This window comes from Pelodiscus sinensis, chromosome 7 (genome assembly GCF_052426305.1).
Source record: "Pelodiscus sinensis isolate ZL-2025 chromosome 7, ASM5242630v1, whole genome shotgun sequence".
Taxonomy (NCBI): Eukaryota; Metazoa; Chordata; order Testudines; family Trionychidae; genus Pelodiscus; species Pelodiscus sinensis.
Window position 1 is genome coordinate 43,478,025 of NC_143058.1, and position 18,657 is coordinate 43,496,681.

At 46.7% G+C, this 18,657-nt stretch overlaps 2 protein-coding genes across 2 annotated transcripts in view; both read left to right on the top strand.

Moving 5' to 3' along the window:
* The window catches only part of METAP1D (methionyl aminopeptidase type 1D, mitochondrial), a 70,650-nt gene extending 62,613 nt beyond the window's left edge, over positions 1-8,037 (top strand). The window contains exons 7-10 of the mRNA XM_075933629.2: positions 4,579-4,676; positions 6,305-6,352; positions 7,226-7,304; positions 7,434-8,037. Of these exons, the coding sequence (XP_075789744.1) occupies positions 4,579-4,676; positions 6,305-6,352; positions 7,226-7,304; positions 7,434-7,512 (304 nt within the window). The 3' untranslated portion in view covers positions 7,513-8,037. The remainder of the gene's footprint in view (positions 1-4,578; positions 4,677-6,304; positions 6,353-7,225; positions 7,305-7,433) is intronic.
* Positions 8,038-11,313: 3,276 nt separating this feature from the next.
* DLX1 (distal-less homeobox 1) lies at positions 11,314-16,681 on the top strand. The gene is made up of 3 exons (XM_075933630.2): positions 11,314-13,467; positions 13,915-14,114; positions 15,112-16,681. Exons 1-3 carry the CDS (start codon positions 13,155-13,157, stop codon positions 15,364-15,366), a joined length of 768 nt encoding a protein of 255 aa, XP_075789745.1. The 5' UTR covers positions 11,314-13,154; the 3' UTR covers positions 15,367-16,681.
* Positions 16,682-18,657: the final 1,976 nt, after the last annotated feature.

Here is an 18,657-nt window from a genome sequence, read left to right on the forward strand (position 1 = left end):
ATGGGTTATCCTGCCAAACTCATAGATCCCGCTTGATCACCCAGGACATTAAGGGATCTGCTAGAGGCACAGGACCAGCTGTATGAGGGATCTGTGCCATCACATTGTCATTGGAATCCCTGAGCCTGTTCTGAAGCTTCCTGATAGGGGGGGCTCTCTAGGACTTCTCAGCCACCTCTGTCGGTAGACCTTTTGAGGGAGGTTCAACAACATCGAGAGAGCACTGTGGAGAATCCTGCCCTTTCTCTAGTTGCATATAACTTTTCTGTGGGTTATTTAGAGGGTTTGTGGTGGGGTGATGTGTGCCTGTCTACTGTCCCATCCTTCTATATGCATTCCTCCACACAGACCATAGATCATGCGACTATGGGGAGATGATGCTCTCATGATGGCCGTTGTCCCACTTCTTCCCCCTTTCCCTCCCCCACTCACAGGAAGAGTGATATCTGAGGACAGACGGTTACCATGTAGGCCTCTTAGAGGGAGGATCTGGCCCATAATGAGCAGTCCTGATTTCTGCTTACAATTCTGCCACTGATTGGTTGTGTGACCTTGCTTTAAATATTGAACCTCTCTTTGCCATCTGTAAAACAGGTATAATAGCCAGGGCCATGTTCACTCTGCAGCACACTGAGATAACATTCAGTGGCAACCACAAGACTAAAGTCTGCTGCACTGTTCAATTACTGTGTTGTCACTCTTGTCCTTCCCACTTCCAAACACAGCTATGGCTCAGAGCTGAAAATACTCACCAAAGTAAAATGTATCAATGGGCATTTTCAACTGGAATTATTTTGAGCACCGGAGGGTTTTTTTTTCCCCTGTGTTCTCCAGCCCTCAATTCCTGGCATGTTATCCTGATGGCCAGACTTGGGACCTTTTTCCCAAATGTGCCCCAAGAGAAGGGAGAACTTGTACAGTTCATCTCCTTGGTAACCAGGGTCTCAGCTCCAGCACAGTTGTTTCAGGCAGCCTTGCTCTGACTGTTCAGCTACCTTTACTCCCTGGCTACGTCTAGACTGGCATGGATTTTCCGCAAATGCTTTTAACTTAAAAGTTTTCCGTTAAAAGCATTTGCGGAAAAGAGCGTCTAGATTGGCACGGATGCTTTTCCGCAAAAGTGCTTTTTGCGGAAAAGAGTCCGTGCCAATCTAGACGGGTTTTTCCGCAAAAAAGCCCCGATCACCATTTTCGCGATTGGACCCTTTTTGCGCAAAACAAATCTGAGCTGTCTACACTGGCCCTTTTGCGCAAAAGCTTTGCACAAAAGGATTTTTGCCCAAACGGGAGCAGCATAGTATTTCCGCAAGAAGCACTGATTTCAGACAGTAGGAAGTCAGTGTTCTTGCGGAAATTCAAGTGGCCAGTGTAGACAGATGGCAAGTTTCTTCCACAAAAGCACCTGCTTTTGCAGAAAAACTTACCAGTCTAGACACAGCCCCTGACTTTAAGCTGGACTTCAACTCTGGCTCCTTGTTACCAGGTGCCATGGAATGGTGGCAGAAGCTTGCACAGATGAAGAGAGAGTGAGGCTAGTGCAGGCAAATCCTGGGAAGGCAAAGAGCCAGAAAACAAAACATCAAGCCCCAGGCTGCAGCCAATGGGGAATCCCATGCCTAAAATGCTGACTCCCATGGCCTCTTGGGAAAGAATCCCAAATTCCACAGCCACAGCATCACAGAGCTCAGAGGACCCTGACTGAGATGGGCACCTCTCAGAGCAATGTTTTAAGCTCTCTGCTGACTCAGGCAGATTGCTTCAATTTACAGTCTGTTCATCTTTACAAATTTATCCATACTCTGCAGTGTTTATGGGAGAAGCAGAAAGGTCAGCTGAATACTTCAGTGCAGATGTCAAATATGTAGGAGCACAAAGATCTCCTATTTTGATCAGACTGTAATAGCGTAAGTAGTGATGCTAATAGTTTTCATTATCTTGATCAACAAAGAGGCAGAATTAATGCAATGCACAAGAACTATTTCCTTCATTGAGTGAGGTAGCAAAACTGTCTCAACCTTGTCTTCTCATTATGGCTGTGGTGCTCCTACTTTGATGCCTCAAAGCAACTGTTGCTGCTTCTAGGTTCTTAGTATTGAACAATGGCTGATTGAGTGGTGCACACTCCAGCTTTCTATGCCAAATGAGCATAATTAGTTTTGGTACTGAGAAGACATAGCTTCTAGATAAAAGAAGACCCTATATTGCTATGTAGAAGGATTTTGAAAAGAAATCCAACAGCAGTTATAAGCCTGACAAAAATAGCCCTGAGGGTCTCTCAGTAAAGCTCTGTAAATCTGCAGATATTCACTTCATAGCTGTGGGTATCTGCACCCCCAGGTATAGATGTGAATACTGGAAAATCATTTTTGCAGATGTGGATACCAATTTTGTATCTGTGCAGGGTTCTGTCTATCAACCTCTTGGAGTATACACAAGACTGAATAGTGAATGGGATTGCTCTTGTACTGGCCAACATAATTTAAGAAAAATAGAGGTGTAACAAAAACTTGCCAAATGTTACATGAATGAGATTCCACTCTTCCCTTCCCCTCCTCTAGGATGATTAAGAACATTTTATACTTACATGAAGTGTTGTTTGTGTTGTACTAGTTCTGGTTTCTAAGACTCACACCAGTTCATGTTTTGTTCTTTATAAGTTAGTGAATAAACTGTAATTTTCTAATTCATTTCCACATCCATTGCTTCCTCCTTGGCCTTTACTGCCATATCTGATATGCATGCCATGGGGCTTTTCCATCTCTAACTTACATTGTTTTTTAAATGTTGTTTAAATTGTGTACTGCATGGGATAATGGAACCCCAAGCCTTGCACCATTACTAGCAGTTTTTGCCAATAATTAGAAGAGCTTTCAATAAGTTGGGAATATCTTATTGATACTGAGGATCTTGTGCCCCTCCAAAATCAAATGATGTACTATCAGACATGCTTGTTAGCCTGGAAGGCAGATATTAGCTAACAATGAACTGGTTCAAGCATCCATTTTGGACCAGTGTTTTGTAACATTATTAACCACCTGCTAATTAATCTGATTATTGATTAACAGTATGGATTGATTTTTCCAGACTGTTAATACTGTTTTTACAGCATCATTATACACAATAGTGTGAATACCTTAGTAGGAAAGCATTTAGCAGTGTGTTTAAGTACTTACCTTTTAAACTGACAGACACAACCAAGTCCACTGCATTTGAAACCAACAAATGCAACTTTTCAGTCTTCTAGGTGAAATCTTTTCAAGTGTAACTAATCCTGTAATCCTTACAGTGCTTGTTTGGTTTTAGAAATTAGGTGGAAGTGATATGGTTGAGCACAGCTTCCATCATGTCCCATCTCTCTTTAATAAGACTAGCAAATCTAGCATAAGGATGGGACAGGCAATAATTTTGACGTTCCTAGTAACTCATGCTGGTAATTGTAAAGACTCTTCTTGAGTTTCTGATTTCAGTCTGTAATGCTTTGAAATCATGGCTAAGTGAGCCACTCCTTTCTCTGCAAACAGCCGTGAGCAGAGGGACTGTTGTAGCCTTAGGCTGAAACCCTTGGGCTGAGGATAGGGCATTGTAGAGGAAGGGCCCAGAGCTATAGCACCGCCTGCCTCCGGAGAGTAGGTTCATCCCACCAGCTCTCGGATACAATGTACAACTTCTCCCGGGCCTTCCGTTAAGCAGCTAGGGTGAGAGCAGGAAAGCCTCGTCCAAGCCTGCAGCAGGAGGCGCCAAGGAGAGGCGCTGGCCAGCCGGCCTGTTTCCGCTCTTGCTGGGGGGGGGGGGTGCTGCTTAGGGACTGTGAACACGTCAGCAACCAGCGGGCTCGGCCCCCTTGGCCTGGCTTCGCTGCGCGTGTAACTCTGCGTAGGCCCCGCATGTCACCGGCTCTTTTTGCCAAACTGCCCCCGCGCGTAGAGTCCAACCCGAGCCCAGGGCCTTTCCCCGATCTGCGGCAGGCTCCGGCCTATGGGGGGCACTGGCCTCTCCGTGCCCGGCCTGAACGTCCCAAGTCGCATGTACCCCAAACGCAGCGTCCCGAGCGCTCACGCGCCAGGGAACCCTCTGGAATTCAAAGTGCGCGCGCAGAGAGCGGGCGGGGGGAGGACCCACTAGCCCTGAGCGCCCTCGCTCCGCCGCCTGCTGCGATAAGGCCGCTGAAGCCGAACGAGGGCAGCTGCACTGGCGACGCGGGTCCCTGTTGCGTTCCCGCGCTGACCGGCTACTTCCCCATTGTGGGCGGAGCTTGGAATTGTGGGCGGAGCTTAAGTGCTCCAGCTTTTCTGGCTTGATCTTTGCCCTCCCGCATTCAGGACGGAGTGAGGAGCGTCCGCCAAGGGTGTGGCTGTGTCACCGCAAAGAGTTTATGGCCAGCCCCACGCGGGCCTCAGTATTGATTGTGGACGCGCCTGGAGTTAATCAGCCTCGTGTTACTGCTACAGGCGAGGGCTAATGCCTTAGTGAGCGTTGCACTCTCCTAAGCGCGGGCTCGGGGCGGGTCTGTCTGACGGCTACTGATGTCTACTGCTTTGTCTCTCTTTTGTCTTATGTTGTTGTTGCTGCCTCCTAAAGCCGCCTAGCACATCAGCATGATTTCCGAGTCTGCCCCTACTTTGTTGGGCATGGAATAGGATCTTACTTCCATGGACACCCTGAAGTTTGGCATCATGGTAAGAAGGCCCATTGTGAAACCTGTGCAGGAGTCTGGCTGAAGAATTTTAATGAAACGCAACCCAGCTGCAAAACCGGACCCCGCCCCCCCCTTCCTCGGGGCCGTTGCAATCTACCAGTCCTGAGACAGCAGCATCTCTTTCCCCCTTCCTCCACCCGTGGATACACGGACACCCCCACTTTCCACCAACCCACCCACTCGATTTATTAGTTATTTGACAAGATTGCTGCGGGATTCCCAGGCTGGCGCGTTTGGAAACCTCTGGGATTGCTTATGTGGGAGAAAAGTTTAAAGTAATAAAAACAAAACTTCGCAGCGTTAATAGCCCAGCAGGCTCTGGGACTGTTTTCTGTTTGCCTTTCTCTTGCCTCTTCTCAGCCCGCTGACTGTTACTGCTAAGCTTCATTACGCTCTCCCAGTGCTTACAGCCGATGTAGCAGCGGGTGCCTCTCTTCAGGGCACGGCCCAGCCAGCCCACATTCTCCTGAGCGCTGGCTTGGACACCCCCCCCCCCCCGTCAGCTCTGCTGGGCGCTAACAACTGGGCGCTCCCACTGGCCTAGCTAGCGTCGCTATCGCTAAAACAGGGCCCCGCTAGAATCAATAGAGGATGCTTTTGCCGTTGTCTTTCCTGGGAGCAGAATCGGGCCCAGACTCTGTGCTTCCTGAGGGTAGGGGTGATTGGTCAGCCGGGGATTTGCTGTTTTCTTCACACCTGCCAGGCTGTCAGGCTCACAACATGGCTGGCTAGCCACTGCCACCTGATGACTAGCGATGCTGCAAGAGGCTGGGATGAAGCCATACAAGGCTCTGCATGCCCTTAAAATATAGTTTGCAAACTATTTCGAAGGCCACTTGAAACATCGCAGATCCCAGCGGAAGCTCAATATCCCACAGAGTAGAAGTAACCCACTTTTCCTCTGTCAGGCGTTCCCTGAGATTATTACTCCCCGCGCAGCACAGGCTGTCGTAGAAAAGGACCAAATAGATCATAATAGCCGGCAAACTGGAAGCAGGGCCCGTTCTCTTCTGATGCTGACATTTGGAGCGACACCGCTAGACTACGACCTATCCGATGTCAAATGTATTTGTTAAAGTCTTGATTTTGTTTTGCCACAAAAAGCCGCCATAAGAATCGGCTAAACTTTTCTATTTGACCAAATTAAACTTTCCCTGCGGGCTTTCCCTTTGTGTAGTCAGTTTTGTTCTTCAGGAACAACAGATAACTTGTTTAAAGCCAGAAAGATCAATATGAATACAGCCCCTATGCTGTGTGCTTCACGGATAGTCCTAAACTGATCGAAACTGGCAAAGTTTACTACTAAACAAACAAAACTACTCTACTGATTAAATTTTAAAATTCTGTAATTCCCTTAGAAGTGAACTGGAACTGAGAATGGTTCCATCTATGTCTAACAGAATGATCTTGCAGATCTTGCGCCTGCTTTGCTTCGAGTTTGGAAAGATTATTTTAAACGCTCTCCTCAGATGTTTAAAGGGATTTGCTTTACTTGATACCTGCGGGCCAAACAAAAAAAAGTTTTTAAAAGCAAGTGCTGGTTACAATTTACTTTAAAAACAAACAAAAAAACAGCCACCATAAAAGCATTTTTGTTTTCTTTTGTAGAAAATGATAGTGATTTGTTAATGGAAGAGGGAATGGCGTTTACAATAGGTTAGTAACTTTTGTGTATGTTTTTAAAAAAATTTAAAACCATATCCCTATCTTGTCTTTCTTTGATTAGCTTCAAGCACACTTCAGGTTTGGGAATTTCAGTTAGTCTATTCCCATGGGAAGGAAATTGAAAACATCCATTAAATTTTCATTTGTGAAATAGTTCGTAGAAATAGTTGCCAAGAGATAAGATCTGGGAGAGGGAAAGTCTCCAAAAGATCTTATTAAATAACAGATTTGATCCATATTTTTGTAGTGTAGAGATCAGCACGTTTGGGAGCTGTCTTCGCAGAAATAGTATAATCTAATTCTGTAACCAAAGTAATGTTTTTAACACCAGCTATCTGGTGACTATTATGTCATTTGCTTCATGACAGGAGCTGTTGTGTGGTTTTGGATGTATTACATCCTAGCTAACCAGTCAGAATCCTTTCCCTAGAAGGCTGAATGTGCTAAATACCAATCATAGAAAGCTTAAGGGGGGGAAAAGCCCTCTTTCTCACTGTGTGCCTAAATGGTGCAGCAATTAGAGGGAAATAAGAAAATTGTTGTTTTGCTGATTTAATGAACATTTTAAGCCTGTTTTAAAAAATCAAATATTTTAAAACTATCTGCTGTTTTTAAGAGTGGTTGGTGCTTTGGTTATTATCCACGGGGTCTTAATTAAAGCTTGATTGAAATGCCCTTCTTTAGTCTTTCACGAAAAAAATTAACGAGTAACTTCATACCTCATAGTTTCCTTTTCCTGCTCTTTAGTTCTTATGCTAGTGTAGCAATGCAATATAAAAACTCTACCTTTGGGAACCCTTTCTTTTCAGAAATAGGATAACGATGCGTTTTGGCCAGCTCAAAAAACATTTTTCCCTATTACAGAGCCAATCATAATGGAAGGATCCCCTGAACTTAAGATCCTAGAGGATAAATGGACCGCAGTTTCTGTAGACAATAAAAGGTGCCTGAATTTACTTCTTATATATATTTAAACTGTGCCATTGATCACTGACAGCCGGAAGGACTGGGGGAGTCTCATAGGTACTGCTAGCCACCTTTGCCCTTAATAATTGCTAAATGTGTATTTCAGATCAGCTCAGTTTGAACATACCATTGTAATTACCTCAGGAGGAGCAGAAGTCCTTACTCAAATATTGGAAGAACCTTAAGGATGAATTAAGAAGTGGATGAACTTTACTGCGCTCCTGGAGTTTCTATCAGCTTTGCCAAGAAAGATGAGGTTTCTGGGACTTTTACGGGAAATAGGTGCTGTGGCTGCTGTGAGAGGGAATGGAATGGGCAGCTTTAGGGCACAATGTGAGTGACCCAAACTGCAGATTGTTGCCTGATACGTATGTAACACAATTCCGTTGATTTTTTGTAAATCTTGAAGCTAACGTGTGCATTCTAAAAGCAAGAAGAGTTTGGGGTTCTTAATTAGGAAGGGTGGGAAAAGGGGGGACAGATGCGCAAAGTTTTTACTCCTGTTTCCAAGATGCTTGATCTGAACAAACTTATATCGGATGATACTTACTAAATGCAATTGAGAAGACGGAGGGAAATGGGAGTTCCCTGTTATATCCGAGCTGCGAAGTGCTATGGAACAATCTTCCTTCGTTGTGATGAGCACACTGCCATTTCCCAAGCTTGTGATCTACTCTAGTAGGAAAAATAAATAAATAATTTCAAAAGACTTTAATTTCCTAATTGTGACATTTGTGCGATCAAACGCAGAGCTCCTGTTTCTCCTGCGGTCCTTCCCCGCTGCTCTTTGCCCTCTTGGCTCCATTATTTTTTGTAACATAAGAAAAAAGTGATGAAAGCGAGATTCGGAGTGAGCTGAGAAACGTCGTGCCCTTGTTTCATCAACAAGCGCCCTGGTGCTAGAGTTAGCCCGCTTGCCTGTGTTATATTGAGCCTGAGTTTTTCTACAGGGCTCCGCTGCAGTTATAAGGAACTCATTCTACCTTTTTTGAACCTTTAGCAGACATTAAGCCGTGGGCTTTAGGAATAGACTCCTGGTTATTAAATGACCCAGCTTCTCCTCACGTGGTTGCTTCTTTGGGGGAGTTTGGACTTTTAATCAGAACTGCGACAGTGGTGATCCCATGAATAATGATCATTCATAACTAATAATTAATCCAGTTGCACAACTCCTAGATGAATTGCTAACATCCCCGTCCAGAGCTGTCCTGAAGATTAAGGTTTTGATTTGCCATTAGGTGGCTGCTAATCACCCTCCTTCAATGTGTAAGTGTTTCGAATTTGGGATGGAAAGACACTGGGCGCTGGTGCTGTCCTTGCAGATTCCTAGCCACTGCTCTGTTCGAGAAAGGCGAGTGATCTTCAAAACTGCCACAAGAGCAACGGCAAAGCCAGACTGGTTTTCTTACAGATAACTTACTCTTTTTTCTTCAGCAGCACTTGCCTTCCCTTTGCGACCTGCGATCTTGCCCTGCCTGCTGAATTTTTTGTTCGCTTTTTAGGAGCCCAGAGTGTACTGACTGATTGGGAGTCTGGGGGAGAGCAAGTTAACCGAATTCTACTAGATTTACTCTGCTGCTGGGTTGTTTTTTCCCCTGGAACATAGAAAGCTGTCAGCGCTGATCGTTTCTTATAGCTTTTTTGGCAAAGCACAATTCTTACTCCTGGAACCTTCTAAAAGGATTTTTTAGGCACGCAAAGTGACATTTTAAGCACTGCTCAGTCGCTCTTTAGATTGATTTGGAAAGTAGCTGACCCTTAAAACCTGCCAAATAAATGACACAAACAACTTTACTAATGCACAGAAGTTACGTAGTCACTGATCCCAGAAAGACCTAGAACCTTTCTATAGTGTACTTGGGAAATATATTTTGTTTCCTGGAGACCAGTGTTGGGCTACCTGTTCTTGTATTTAGAAAAACGCTTTGCTCTTTCGTCATGTTGAAAGATTTAATCCCTACAAAAAGTAACAACGGTTTAGTAATGAAATAAAAAGCATACACCGCCGCCCAAATTCCCACCGAGTTGTGGGTCTGTCATCAGGGATGTTGAATTGGTTTTACTGTGTACGTCGGAAGATGCGACAATAAAATATCCTGCCACCTTAATCCCCTTTCAGTTACTACTCCATCCGATCCTTTTGTTCATCTGCTTTCTTACTTTTGACCAACAGTTGGGTTGTAAATATGAAATCAGTCACTTGTATTGGTCTGGACTATTAGCCGAGAATGGTAATATTTCAGCAGCACATACGAGCTGTTCGAAAGCGCCAGGCAATGGATTTTCGTTGGACAACAACACAATTAGCGATTTACAGAAATGCCTAGTGATAAAAGTGAGCAGCAGCGTTCTGCGTGGCACCCCTGCGGTGAGCTGCGCGCACAATGCAATCTAGGGAGACAGACCATTCCCATGTTATAAAATGCTGGAGCGGAGAGTGTGATTTCTCCCCTCAAAGTGTAATCGGATTGCTAGCAATTAGTCCAGCGTCCTGTTTTAGTCTCTGTTTACTGTGAGGTTTCCCCCAAGTATAAAGTTATTAGGACTACAGGATTTTACCAACTGCTGTGGTAACAAGCTGTTTGGGTAGCAATTATACCGAGGTGGTGGTATTTAGGGTACACATTTATAATCCTAATTATAAAGGTGACTATGAAAGTAAAAAACGCTTCGGCTGCATGGGAAACTAACTCGCTTTTAAAATACTTCACGCAGGCTATGTTTCCAGGCAGACATTACGCAGGAGGCTTAAAAGAATTTAATTATTTTCCCCCATTGATTTGCTAGCACCAAACTTTTTTTCAGCTTGTAGATGGGCATCTGGATACCATCACACCCAGGCATAACTTCAACTAGGGCTGCGCCGCTGCTCCCCCGTGACTTTCCCAACACGTAAAATATTTGAGTCTTTGCCTGGAAGAGAATATATCTTCTCGTTGCTCAGAACCACGCAAATAAATAAGCCATCCAAGAACAGGTGTTGTGTACAATTACAGCGGGCTTTTGTGAACCCGTGCCTCTGAATTAAGGGTACGAAACCGAGTTCGGCATTGGTTGAGGATCATAACGATCTTTTTGATTAAGAGAGGCTTTAGACACTCTCCAACGATGTGTGTTGTGTGCGTATCTATTCTACACACACACAACTCCAACCCCAATAAATAGAGAGGAGAAAAAGCCAAGCCTTTCCATCCCGCGCCTTCATTTATTTGTGAGACATGCAGTTATCAGAGCCCCAGCGTAAAGTATTCGGAGCTCGTTTATGGAGAGCACGTTTAAAAAAATGCATATGATTAAGCGAATGAAAGTAAGATCTCCTGCACCACCATGAATCCGGAATAAAAATAGTGAAGCCAATGAGTTACTCAATGTCCACAGGAGTAACCGAGAACAGAATCTGACGCCTATCTACGCCAAGTGGAATCCATCCACGATAGCCCAGATGTGAGTACACTCATGCACCGCATGTATCTAGCAATGAACAACCTCAGCAGCATACTTTTGTTGCGTAGTTGCCATATTTGCAGCTGTCTGGAATAAATTACTTGGTCTGTCTAGCCAGTTCCCTTCAGTTTGTCTACAGATATTAATTAATCACACCTCGCCTAGATCTTTGATAAAAGGTCACCATCCCCTCTCTGTCCAAGAGCACAAACCCGCCTCGAACGATCACTTACATCGCCAGGGCTGAAAGGATGAGCACGGGGGAAGAGAGCTGATTGCCAGAGGAGTCCATGTGAGGATACATCATTGCCCCTTCTTCCCGTACCAATCCGCAGCTACTTTATGAAAATGAACTTTACGCATCGCAACCAAAAAGGATATAAAACAGGCGCTAGGAAATGGGCAATTAAAACCGACAGAGCCACTAAAGCAAAAAAGAGCTAAGAGGCTCAGACTTGTCAGCTTGCACAGTCATTAGCTGGCTGCTTCAAACATCACCACTGGCTGAAGAGTTTACATATCTTTTGAACGCCGGCAAAGGTATCTGCCTGTGTTTGGGGGGCTAGAGGAATCCCAGCCACGCTTCCTGCTTTATTTCTGCCCCCCATCAGCTACTCTGAGCGAGAAATATCAGGAGCAGCAGCTGCAGGAGCTCAGAGAAGAGAAGCCTCCACTAATATCTGTAACGACATCAGCAATGCAATTTGTTTGGAATGTTCATTTTTATTGGTGTTCTCCCTTTGCCAAACTGCGCTTGATGACATGGATTTGGTTCTGTGGTAACTGCGCACCCTAGACAATCTAGGTGTAACCGAGAAAGTTCAGCTCAGGCCAGATCAAATCCCAGGCTGTTTAATGCTGAAAGGCTGCATGTTGCTATTAGTGTTAAATATATGGCTAATTATGCGTATGAAAATTAAACATCAGTGTTATGCTAATAGGGCCGCCTTCAGCTGTGTATCAGAGCACTTGAGACTAGCATTTAATCAAATGAATCAGTAACTAATACATCTGCACGTGTGAACTTTCACAAGATCATTTTCCTGTTACAGCCACACACCACTAAATTATGAAAGAAATAATTATCAACACTTTCTAATTATCTAACAAAGTAATTTGGGATACAGCGGAGGCTTTCTGTGCAGGATCTCCAAAGTCCCACCTTGGCCCCACGCTCGTACACGGAAGTTTTTGCCTCAGGTTGGGTTTCAATGCACAATTTAGATATTTTAGGGAGGAAAAAATTGAAAAGGTCCAGCAATGCTGAGCTCAAAACCTGAGCAATGCTTTCTGAGCTGGTATAAATCAGTGTGACAGATATTAGTGGTATTTGTGTGTATACACAATTCATGCATTTTATATAGATGCAAAGAAGCATGCACTGTGTCTATGGATATACGTGCATACACACACACACAAAGTATGCGCTAAAAGAAATACAACATCAACATTATGCTAATTGCAGCTTAGCCCCCACGATCGTGTCTAGGCGCTAGCTGCTGCATGCTGAAGTAGTAATCAGTGGGTGGCAAGAGGCCTTTAGCAAGATCCATTGGATCTAGTCTCGTTGGGAGGAGACAGGCAGGGTCACCTTTCCCAGAGCACCTCGCCACCACCTCGTGTGTTTCAGAGAGGAACAAAGCAGCGCAGGTTGGTGTGACACCCCCAGGGCCTGGTGCCACGTCCGGGCTAGGGGAGGGGGTTCTTTGGGGTGCTGCCGTGCTTCCTGCGTGCCTTCGCTGCCCATGCCGTGTCTCCAGGGCAGGCAGAGGCGGCGATTCCGCTCGCTTGTTTCCTAATGTGTTATGGACGCAGCGAATCAGAGTGGGTGGGGGAGAGGCTGGCTGGGCTTAGGAGCGGGCTCCAGCGCGGTGCACAGAGGGCTGCCGGGAGGGAGCGAAGCCTCCTGGCTGGCTGGCAGGCTCCTCGCCTGGAGTAACTTTGGGCCGCCCGCCCCTGGTTGTAAGTCTCTCTCTCTCGCCGCCTTCATTGTGCTCGACGGCGGTGTCTCTTCCAGCTGATCACACACAGGGGCCGGGGGACTCTCAGCTCACCGCGTCCGGCTCGTCTCACTCACTAGGGTCCAGGCGAGCCCCAAGCGCCTTTGACCAATCCAAAGCGATTATGCAAGACGGCGGACCAATCAGCTCCGCCAGCTCATGAATATTCATAGGCTTGGCTGAGTCAAAGCTTTTAGGCGAGTTTGTGTAGATCTACAGCATCATGCTTAGACTTTTCAAAGAGACAAACTCCATTTTCTTATGAATGGAAAGTGAAAAGCCCTGTTCCGCTTAAATTGGGTTCTTTCCTGTCCTGAGAAACACAACAGACCCCAAAAAGGCACGCGGAAGAGAGAACCCACACACAGACCAAGCGACAAGAAATGACCATGACTACCATGCCAGAGAGTCTTAATAGCCCTGTCTCAGGGAAGGCTGTCTTTATGGAGTTTGGGCCACCCAGCCAGCAAATGTCTCCTTCTCCCATGTCCCATGGACACTATTCCATGCACTGTTTACACTCAGCGGGCCACTCTCAGCCTGACAGCTCGTACAGCACAGCTTCGTCCTTCTCCAGACCGCTGGGCTACCCCTATGTCAACTCGGTCAGCAGCCACTCGTCTAACCCCTACATCAGTTCAGTGCAATCCTACCCCAACAGCTCCAGCCTGACTCAGACCCGGTTAGAGGAGACAGGTAGGTGCACTTGGCTTTGGGGAGGGGGGAGGAGTGGGGGAGGGGAAGGGAAAGAGGGAGGGCGGTTGCTTGTATCAAAATATATCTATAAAAATAAAATAAAAATAATTAGCCAGAAAAGGCTGAGGCTCAGCGAGGATCAGTACACAGAGCACACAATGCCCGGCTGGAAAAAAATCAACCCAGATGTGCACGTATTAGTCTTCGTAATTATTTATTGCGTAGCGCTATAAACAATGTATGCAATTAAGGGTAATTAAACCTAAACTGCAGCCTGTAAAAATAGCAAACTTTCTCTGGGAAGAAGCCTGGACTGCCATAATCGCCTGGAGTCTTTGTTAGCTCCACTTGTTCTTCACTTTTCTTTTCTTCCTTCTCATTATTGGTATTGTTGGTGCTGCTTCGGTTATGTGACTGCTATTTACTGTGCCTCGTTTGTGCTTGTAGGGGCCGACTCGGAGAAAAGCACCGTGGTAGAAGGAGGGGAAGTTCGCTTTAATGGGAAAGGGAAAAAAATCCGCAAGCCCCGGACTATTTATTCCAGTTTGCAGTTGCAGGCTTTGAACAGGAGATTCCAGCAAACTCAGTACTTGGCTCTGCCCGAGCGAGCGGAGCTCGCCGCCTCGCTGGGACTCACCCAGACACAGGTACAGCGGCAGCTGCTCCGTCCTCCCCGCCACACGGCCCTTCTCAGCGCTCTGCTTTTGCCCCTCTATCCCCCTCTCTTGCACCGAGCGGCCCTGCACTGCCCAGTGGGCCCCTGGAGCCCCGCTTTGTGGAGCGCCCGTGCTCCGGTTTTGGCTGGGAGCTTGGAGGCCCCGCGGGGCCGGACAGCTGGAACAATAGAGCTAATCATGCGCAGCCTTCCACACCCCCCCGTCTGCCAGCGTCGCCCTCTCCTGCCGCCAGCCGCCGGGCAGCTTCTCCACGGGCCTTTCTAGCCTGATCCTCGCGGCACGTTTGAAACGGGAATCTCGGCCTTTCCCAGAGCCCAGCGCGGGTTTGCCCGGTCGCCTGTAGCGGTGGGCGCCCGGCCGCTGGGTAGCTGTCTCGGCTAGTCCGGAGCTGCACCACCAAAGCAAAGTTGCCTGCTCGGGTAGAAAAGAGCGAACGTGACAAACCCTGGTCCCCCCGCCCCGCTAGCACAGGCAGGTGAAAGGAAACCCGGAGCGAGACTCCGGTGCATTTAAAAAGGGGCGACTTGTGTCTCGATTGTCTCGCTGCTCCGAGCCGGTTTGGAAAGGACGACTCCGCTAGCTACGGCTGCCCACGTGCACCGCTGTCCTGGGCGCGGGAAGGGGGACACGGGCACTGCTAATCCCCGAATCTTTGCTTTGACAGCACCACCCTGGGAGCTGGGGGGAAGCCTGCCTGCTGCAAAGGCAAGTGGGACTGGACGCTTCAAAGCCTGAGCCCGTCCGCCCCGCGCGAGTGTCTTTCTGCCCTTTGTCCGGGAATTAGGCGTTTATTTCGAGCCGTCACAACTTCCCGTGTTCAGAATAGGAGTCAGGGCTGGCTGAGAACTTCCCATTATCCCGCTGGCACGTCTCTGTGCGGAGCACGGCCCCTCAGACAAAGCCGTGCGAGCAATCCCGTCCCCCTCTGCCCTTCTTCCCATTCAGTAATGCCTTTATTGTATTCCAGGTAAAGATCTGGTTCCAGAACAAGCGATCTAAATTCAAGAAGCTAATGAAGCAGGGAGGGGCCGCTTTGGAAAGCAGCGCTCTGGCGAATGGCAGGGCGCTTTCGGCCAGTTCTCCCCCAGTACCCCCAGTGTGGAACACCACCTCGTCATCGGGTAAGACCTCTACGGGGACCCCGGGCACTTACATACCCAGCTACACATCGTGGTACCCGTCAGCCCACCAAGAAGCTATGCAGCAACCTCAGTTGATGTGATTACAAACCGGTTTCCCCTTTTCAAGCACTATCGGTCCAGAAAAATAAATCAGTCCAATAAATAAACAGAGGGAAAAAAGAGGGGAAAAATAAAATGAACAAACAATCGAGAAAGAGGTCTCTTGCCCATAGAGCCATCCGTACGGCACTGTAGTGTGGTGCAGACAAGCACAGATGTGATGCGGGGCTGGTTCCCAACTGCTGACAGCTGACAGAGCAGCCATTAGATCATCCGGAGAACAGCCTGGGAGCAGAGAGAAAATCCGGCCCTCAGCTTTGTGGGACAATCAGAAAAATATGTTTGTAGGGGGAAAAAGCTCTCCTCTGTCCTGTCTGTCTGTGTCTAGCCTGATGAAATGTAGGTCACTTATTTACTACCCCCACTCCTCTTTAACAGCAATGCGAAAACAACCTGTACTATAGCCAGATATTTTTCTTTGCATTTTCCTGTACCCTTCACGACTCATCTCTGTACATTTTCATTGTTGTTGTTAAAAGGAGAGCTGGGGATTAATTTATTGACTTAAATTACCACTGTAAGAGTGCTAGAAACACATGGACTATTTGGTTTGCAAAGGGCACTGTTTCAACGCACAGTTTACTTTGAACAAAACAAAACAGAAATCAGCAAAAAGAAGGATTTGATTTTTAACTTTTACACTAACTTTTATACTTTGCTGGTGTGGAGAGGTTTGTTCCGAGTAGTTTGCGTTTTGAGTTTTTTACATCGCTAGTGTTATTTAACAAAGAAAATAACTACACCTTATTTAATACGGAAAGGGAACCACTGCGGCTGTGGATGGCTTTTTCATAATGTAAAGAGAGGGAAAAGGAAGAAAATAGTTCTCTATACTCAGCAGTTGGAAAGAGATGGCAGGGAAGAAGAGATGCCCATTGGCTCTAACGTGACACAATTCAGCTTTAAACGAAATCCCGAGGCTTTACCACAGAACGCCAGTTTATTTGAAGTCTACATGCGCTACTGAAGTGCAGGATCTGATCGCTGTACATATTTTATTCTTAATTATTATTATTATTGTTCTGTAAACATGTTGCACAACTTTAGCCTTTTTTCCGTTCCGTTTTGTGTGGCTGTAAAACATGATGCTTTGTGACCTGAGATCTTGACATTTGACTTGTGAAGTTCGGAAGATGTGATAAACTGAGATCAGTTGTGTTTAGTGTTCTATATGTTCAAAGTTTAGTTTTATATTGAGAATGTTAACTTATTGCTTTGTATCTGGGGAAAAACACAAATCTTTGTACATAAGTTATAAAGTTTCTTTGAGACAGTAAAATTATGGTTTGGAAAAAGAGCCGCTGCATGTGTTCTGTTTATCGCTTACGCATTTTCCCACGTGCAGCGTTTGCAGCAGAGTCAAGGTGGGAAAACTGCAATCCGATCTGAAGAGACATTGACATATACGCTATCAGCTGAGGTTTCACGCTCTTTCCTCAGCAAAGGAGAGTGCGAGCCTCTTTTAACTCTGGGAATTAGACCTTGACCAAGGGACCGGCTGTCTCCTCTGTAAATCTGAGCCTCTTGGAGATCAATCCACGTGGGAGACTTTCCAGAGAGAGATTTTAACCGGGCGAAAAAAATCAAGAGATCTCATTGATAGATCTCTATCGGCGTTTAAATAAGGGGCTTGCTGTGTTGCAGAGGGTGTGTGTGTGTACAAATATATATATGATATGCCATAGTGACATACATATGATATTGATGTATATGCATGTGACTGGGAGATCCCATCGGGAATTTCACAGAGGCAATATTAAAGATACCCCACCTTTCGATTTCAAAACGATCCTGTCTGTGAAAAAAGACACAGACAACTCACAACGCGCAGGCTCCTTTGGGTTTTATATTGGCTTCATTGTAACTCGACAGCAGCCACTGGTTGTTTGTTTTGTTTTGTTTGTTTGTTTTTGTTCCGGGGGCCTCCAGAGATGTTACTAACATCAACTTTGGCTCTGTTTATTACCAATTCTCCGGCCCGAAGTTCCTCTTTAACTCATTTCTGCCCCCTCTCGTTCCATCGTCCCCCTGACTCTGTTTTGATGCATTCTTTGTCCTGTCCAGGGCAAACCGAGGTGCTGCCGTCGGCTCCCCCTTTCAGCTTCTCTTGGGCTGGGCGCAAGCTTTTCCCCTTGGCTGAACGGCGGGGGAAGCAGTGGTGTGTTTTGAGTGAATGGTTAGAAGCAGCAGAAAGTGCTACACGAAAAGGCAAAGGGTTGGAGACAAGAAAGTTAAAGTGGAGAGGAGGTTTAAAATAGGGGTGGGGGTTACTAGTTCAAAGGGGCTTGCACCGGATGCTGGGGGCTGAGCGAGCGCCTTGAGTGGCTCGCTGTTCTCTAACCACACAGCGTGTTTTTACACCAGGCGTCAAAACCTGAGCCCCTGGCGCATGGCGAGGTTCACCCGAAGCCATCCCGCGTGCCAGGCGGCCCGGGCCTTTACTTTCGTCTTTCCCTGGAGGGACACGTTACAAGGCTAGATTGGCAGCTCTAGACATCAGCTGTACAGAGAATTCCAGCTCTAGAACTCGGGGCCTCTCTTCAGGGCCAAACTGGGGGAGGGCGTGGCGGGCGCCTGAAAGGAGCAGAGCCCAGAGTGTGAGTACCTGCGGGGGCCTGGTTAGTTTCTTCTAGCGGGAGCCATGGTTTTGGGTGCCCCTGGCACTAAGGAGGGCACAGGCCTAGCTTTAAAGACTCCAAACAGAGTTTAGCCCGCGGCAAATGCACCACAAGGTTGTAGGCTCCGAAAATGTCTCCCAGTGTTGTTGGGGCGTTGCTGCTTTCCGTGTGTCTGTGTGTGTGATGGCGCTGGGGACTCTGATACAAGGGTTTGCAAATGATTATTGTGCAGAGGAGCTTTTCCCTTCCTGCCCATGTTGGATCTGAGCAGTTCTGACACTCAGCTTGTGTGGGCCAGTGAGGATTTGCTGTCCCTGAAAACTCACTTGGTCAGGGCAGGAAATGAAGGAACATGTTTCGGAGCGAGCCGTCAGCAATCCCAGGGACTCTCTGAAGGATACTCTTTGCCCTCATATCCCCCAACCTTAAGCAATACAATCGCTGCCGGACATTTGCAAGCTAATAAGGCTATCAAACAACAGATATAAAATAGGGGCTTCCTTTCACAGCTGCCGCACAATAGAGCTCTGGTGGGGAAAGAGCTGCAACACGCTACAGGATTCTGTCGCTCACATTAGCGAGTTTTTTGCTAAATTTAATTTCTGACTAAACCAATCTAATCATTTAAAGAGTTATTTAAGACCCAGGTTTGGG

Bases quoted from the DNA above. Each gene is read 5' to 3' on its own strand.
- DLX1 (XM_075933630.2), top strand. From the start codon at position 13,155: ATGACCATGACTACCATGCCAGAGAGTCTTAATAGCCCTGTCTCAGGG. The intron at 13,468-13,914 runs GTAGGTGCACTT...TTGTGCTTGTAG, and splicing joins GACCCGGTTAGAGGAGACAG to GGGCCGACTCGGAGAAAAGC. The intron at 14,115-15,111 runs GTACAGCGGCAG...ATTGTATTCCAG, and splicing joins TGGGACTCACCCAGACACAG to GTAAAGATCTGGTTCCAGAA.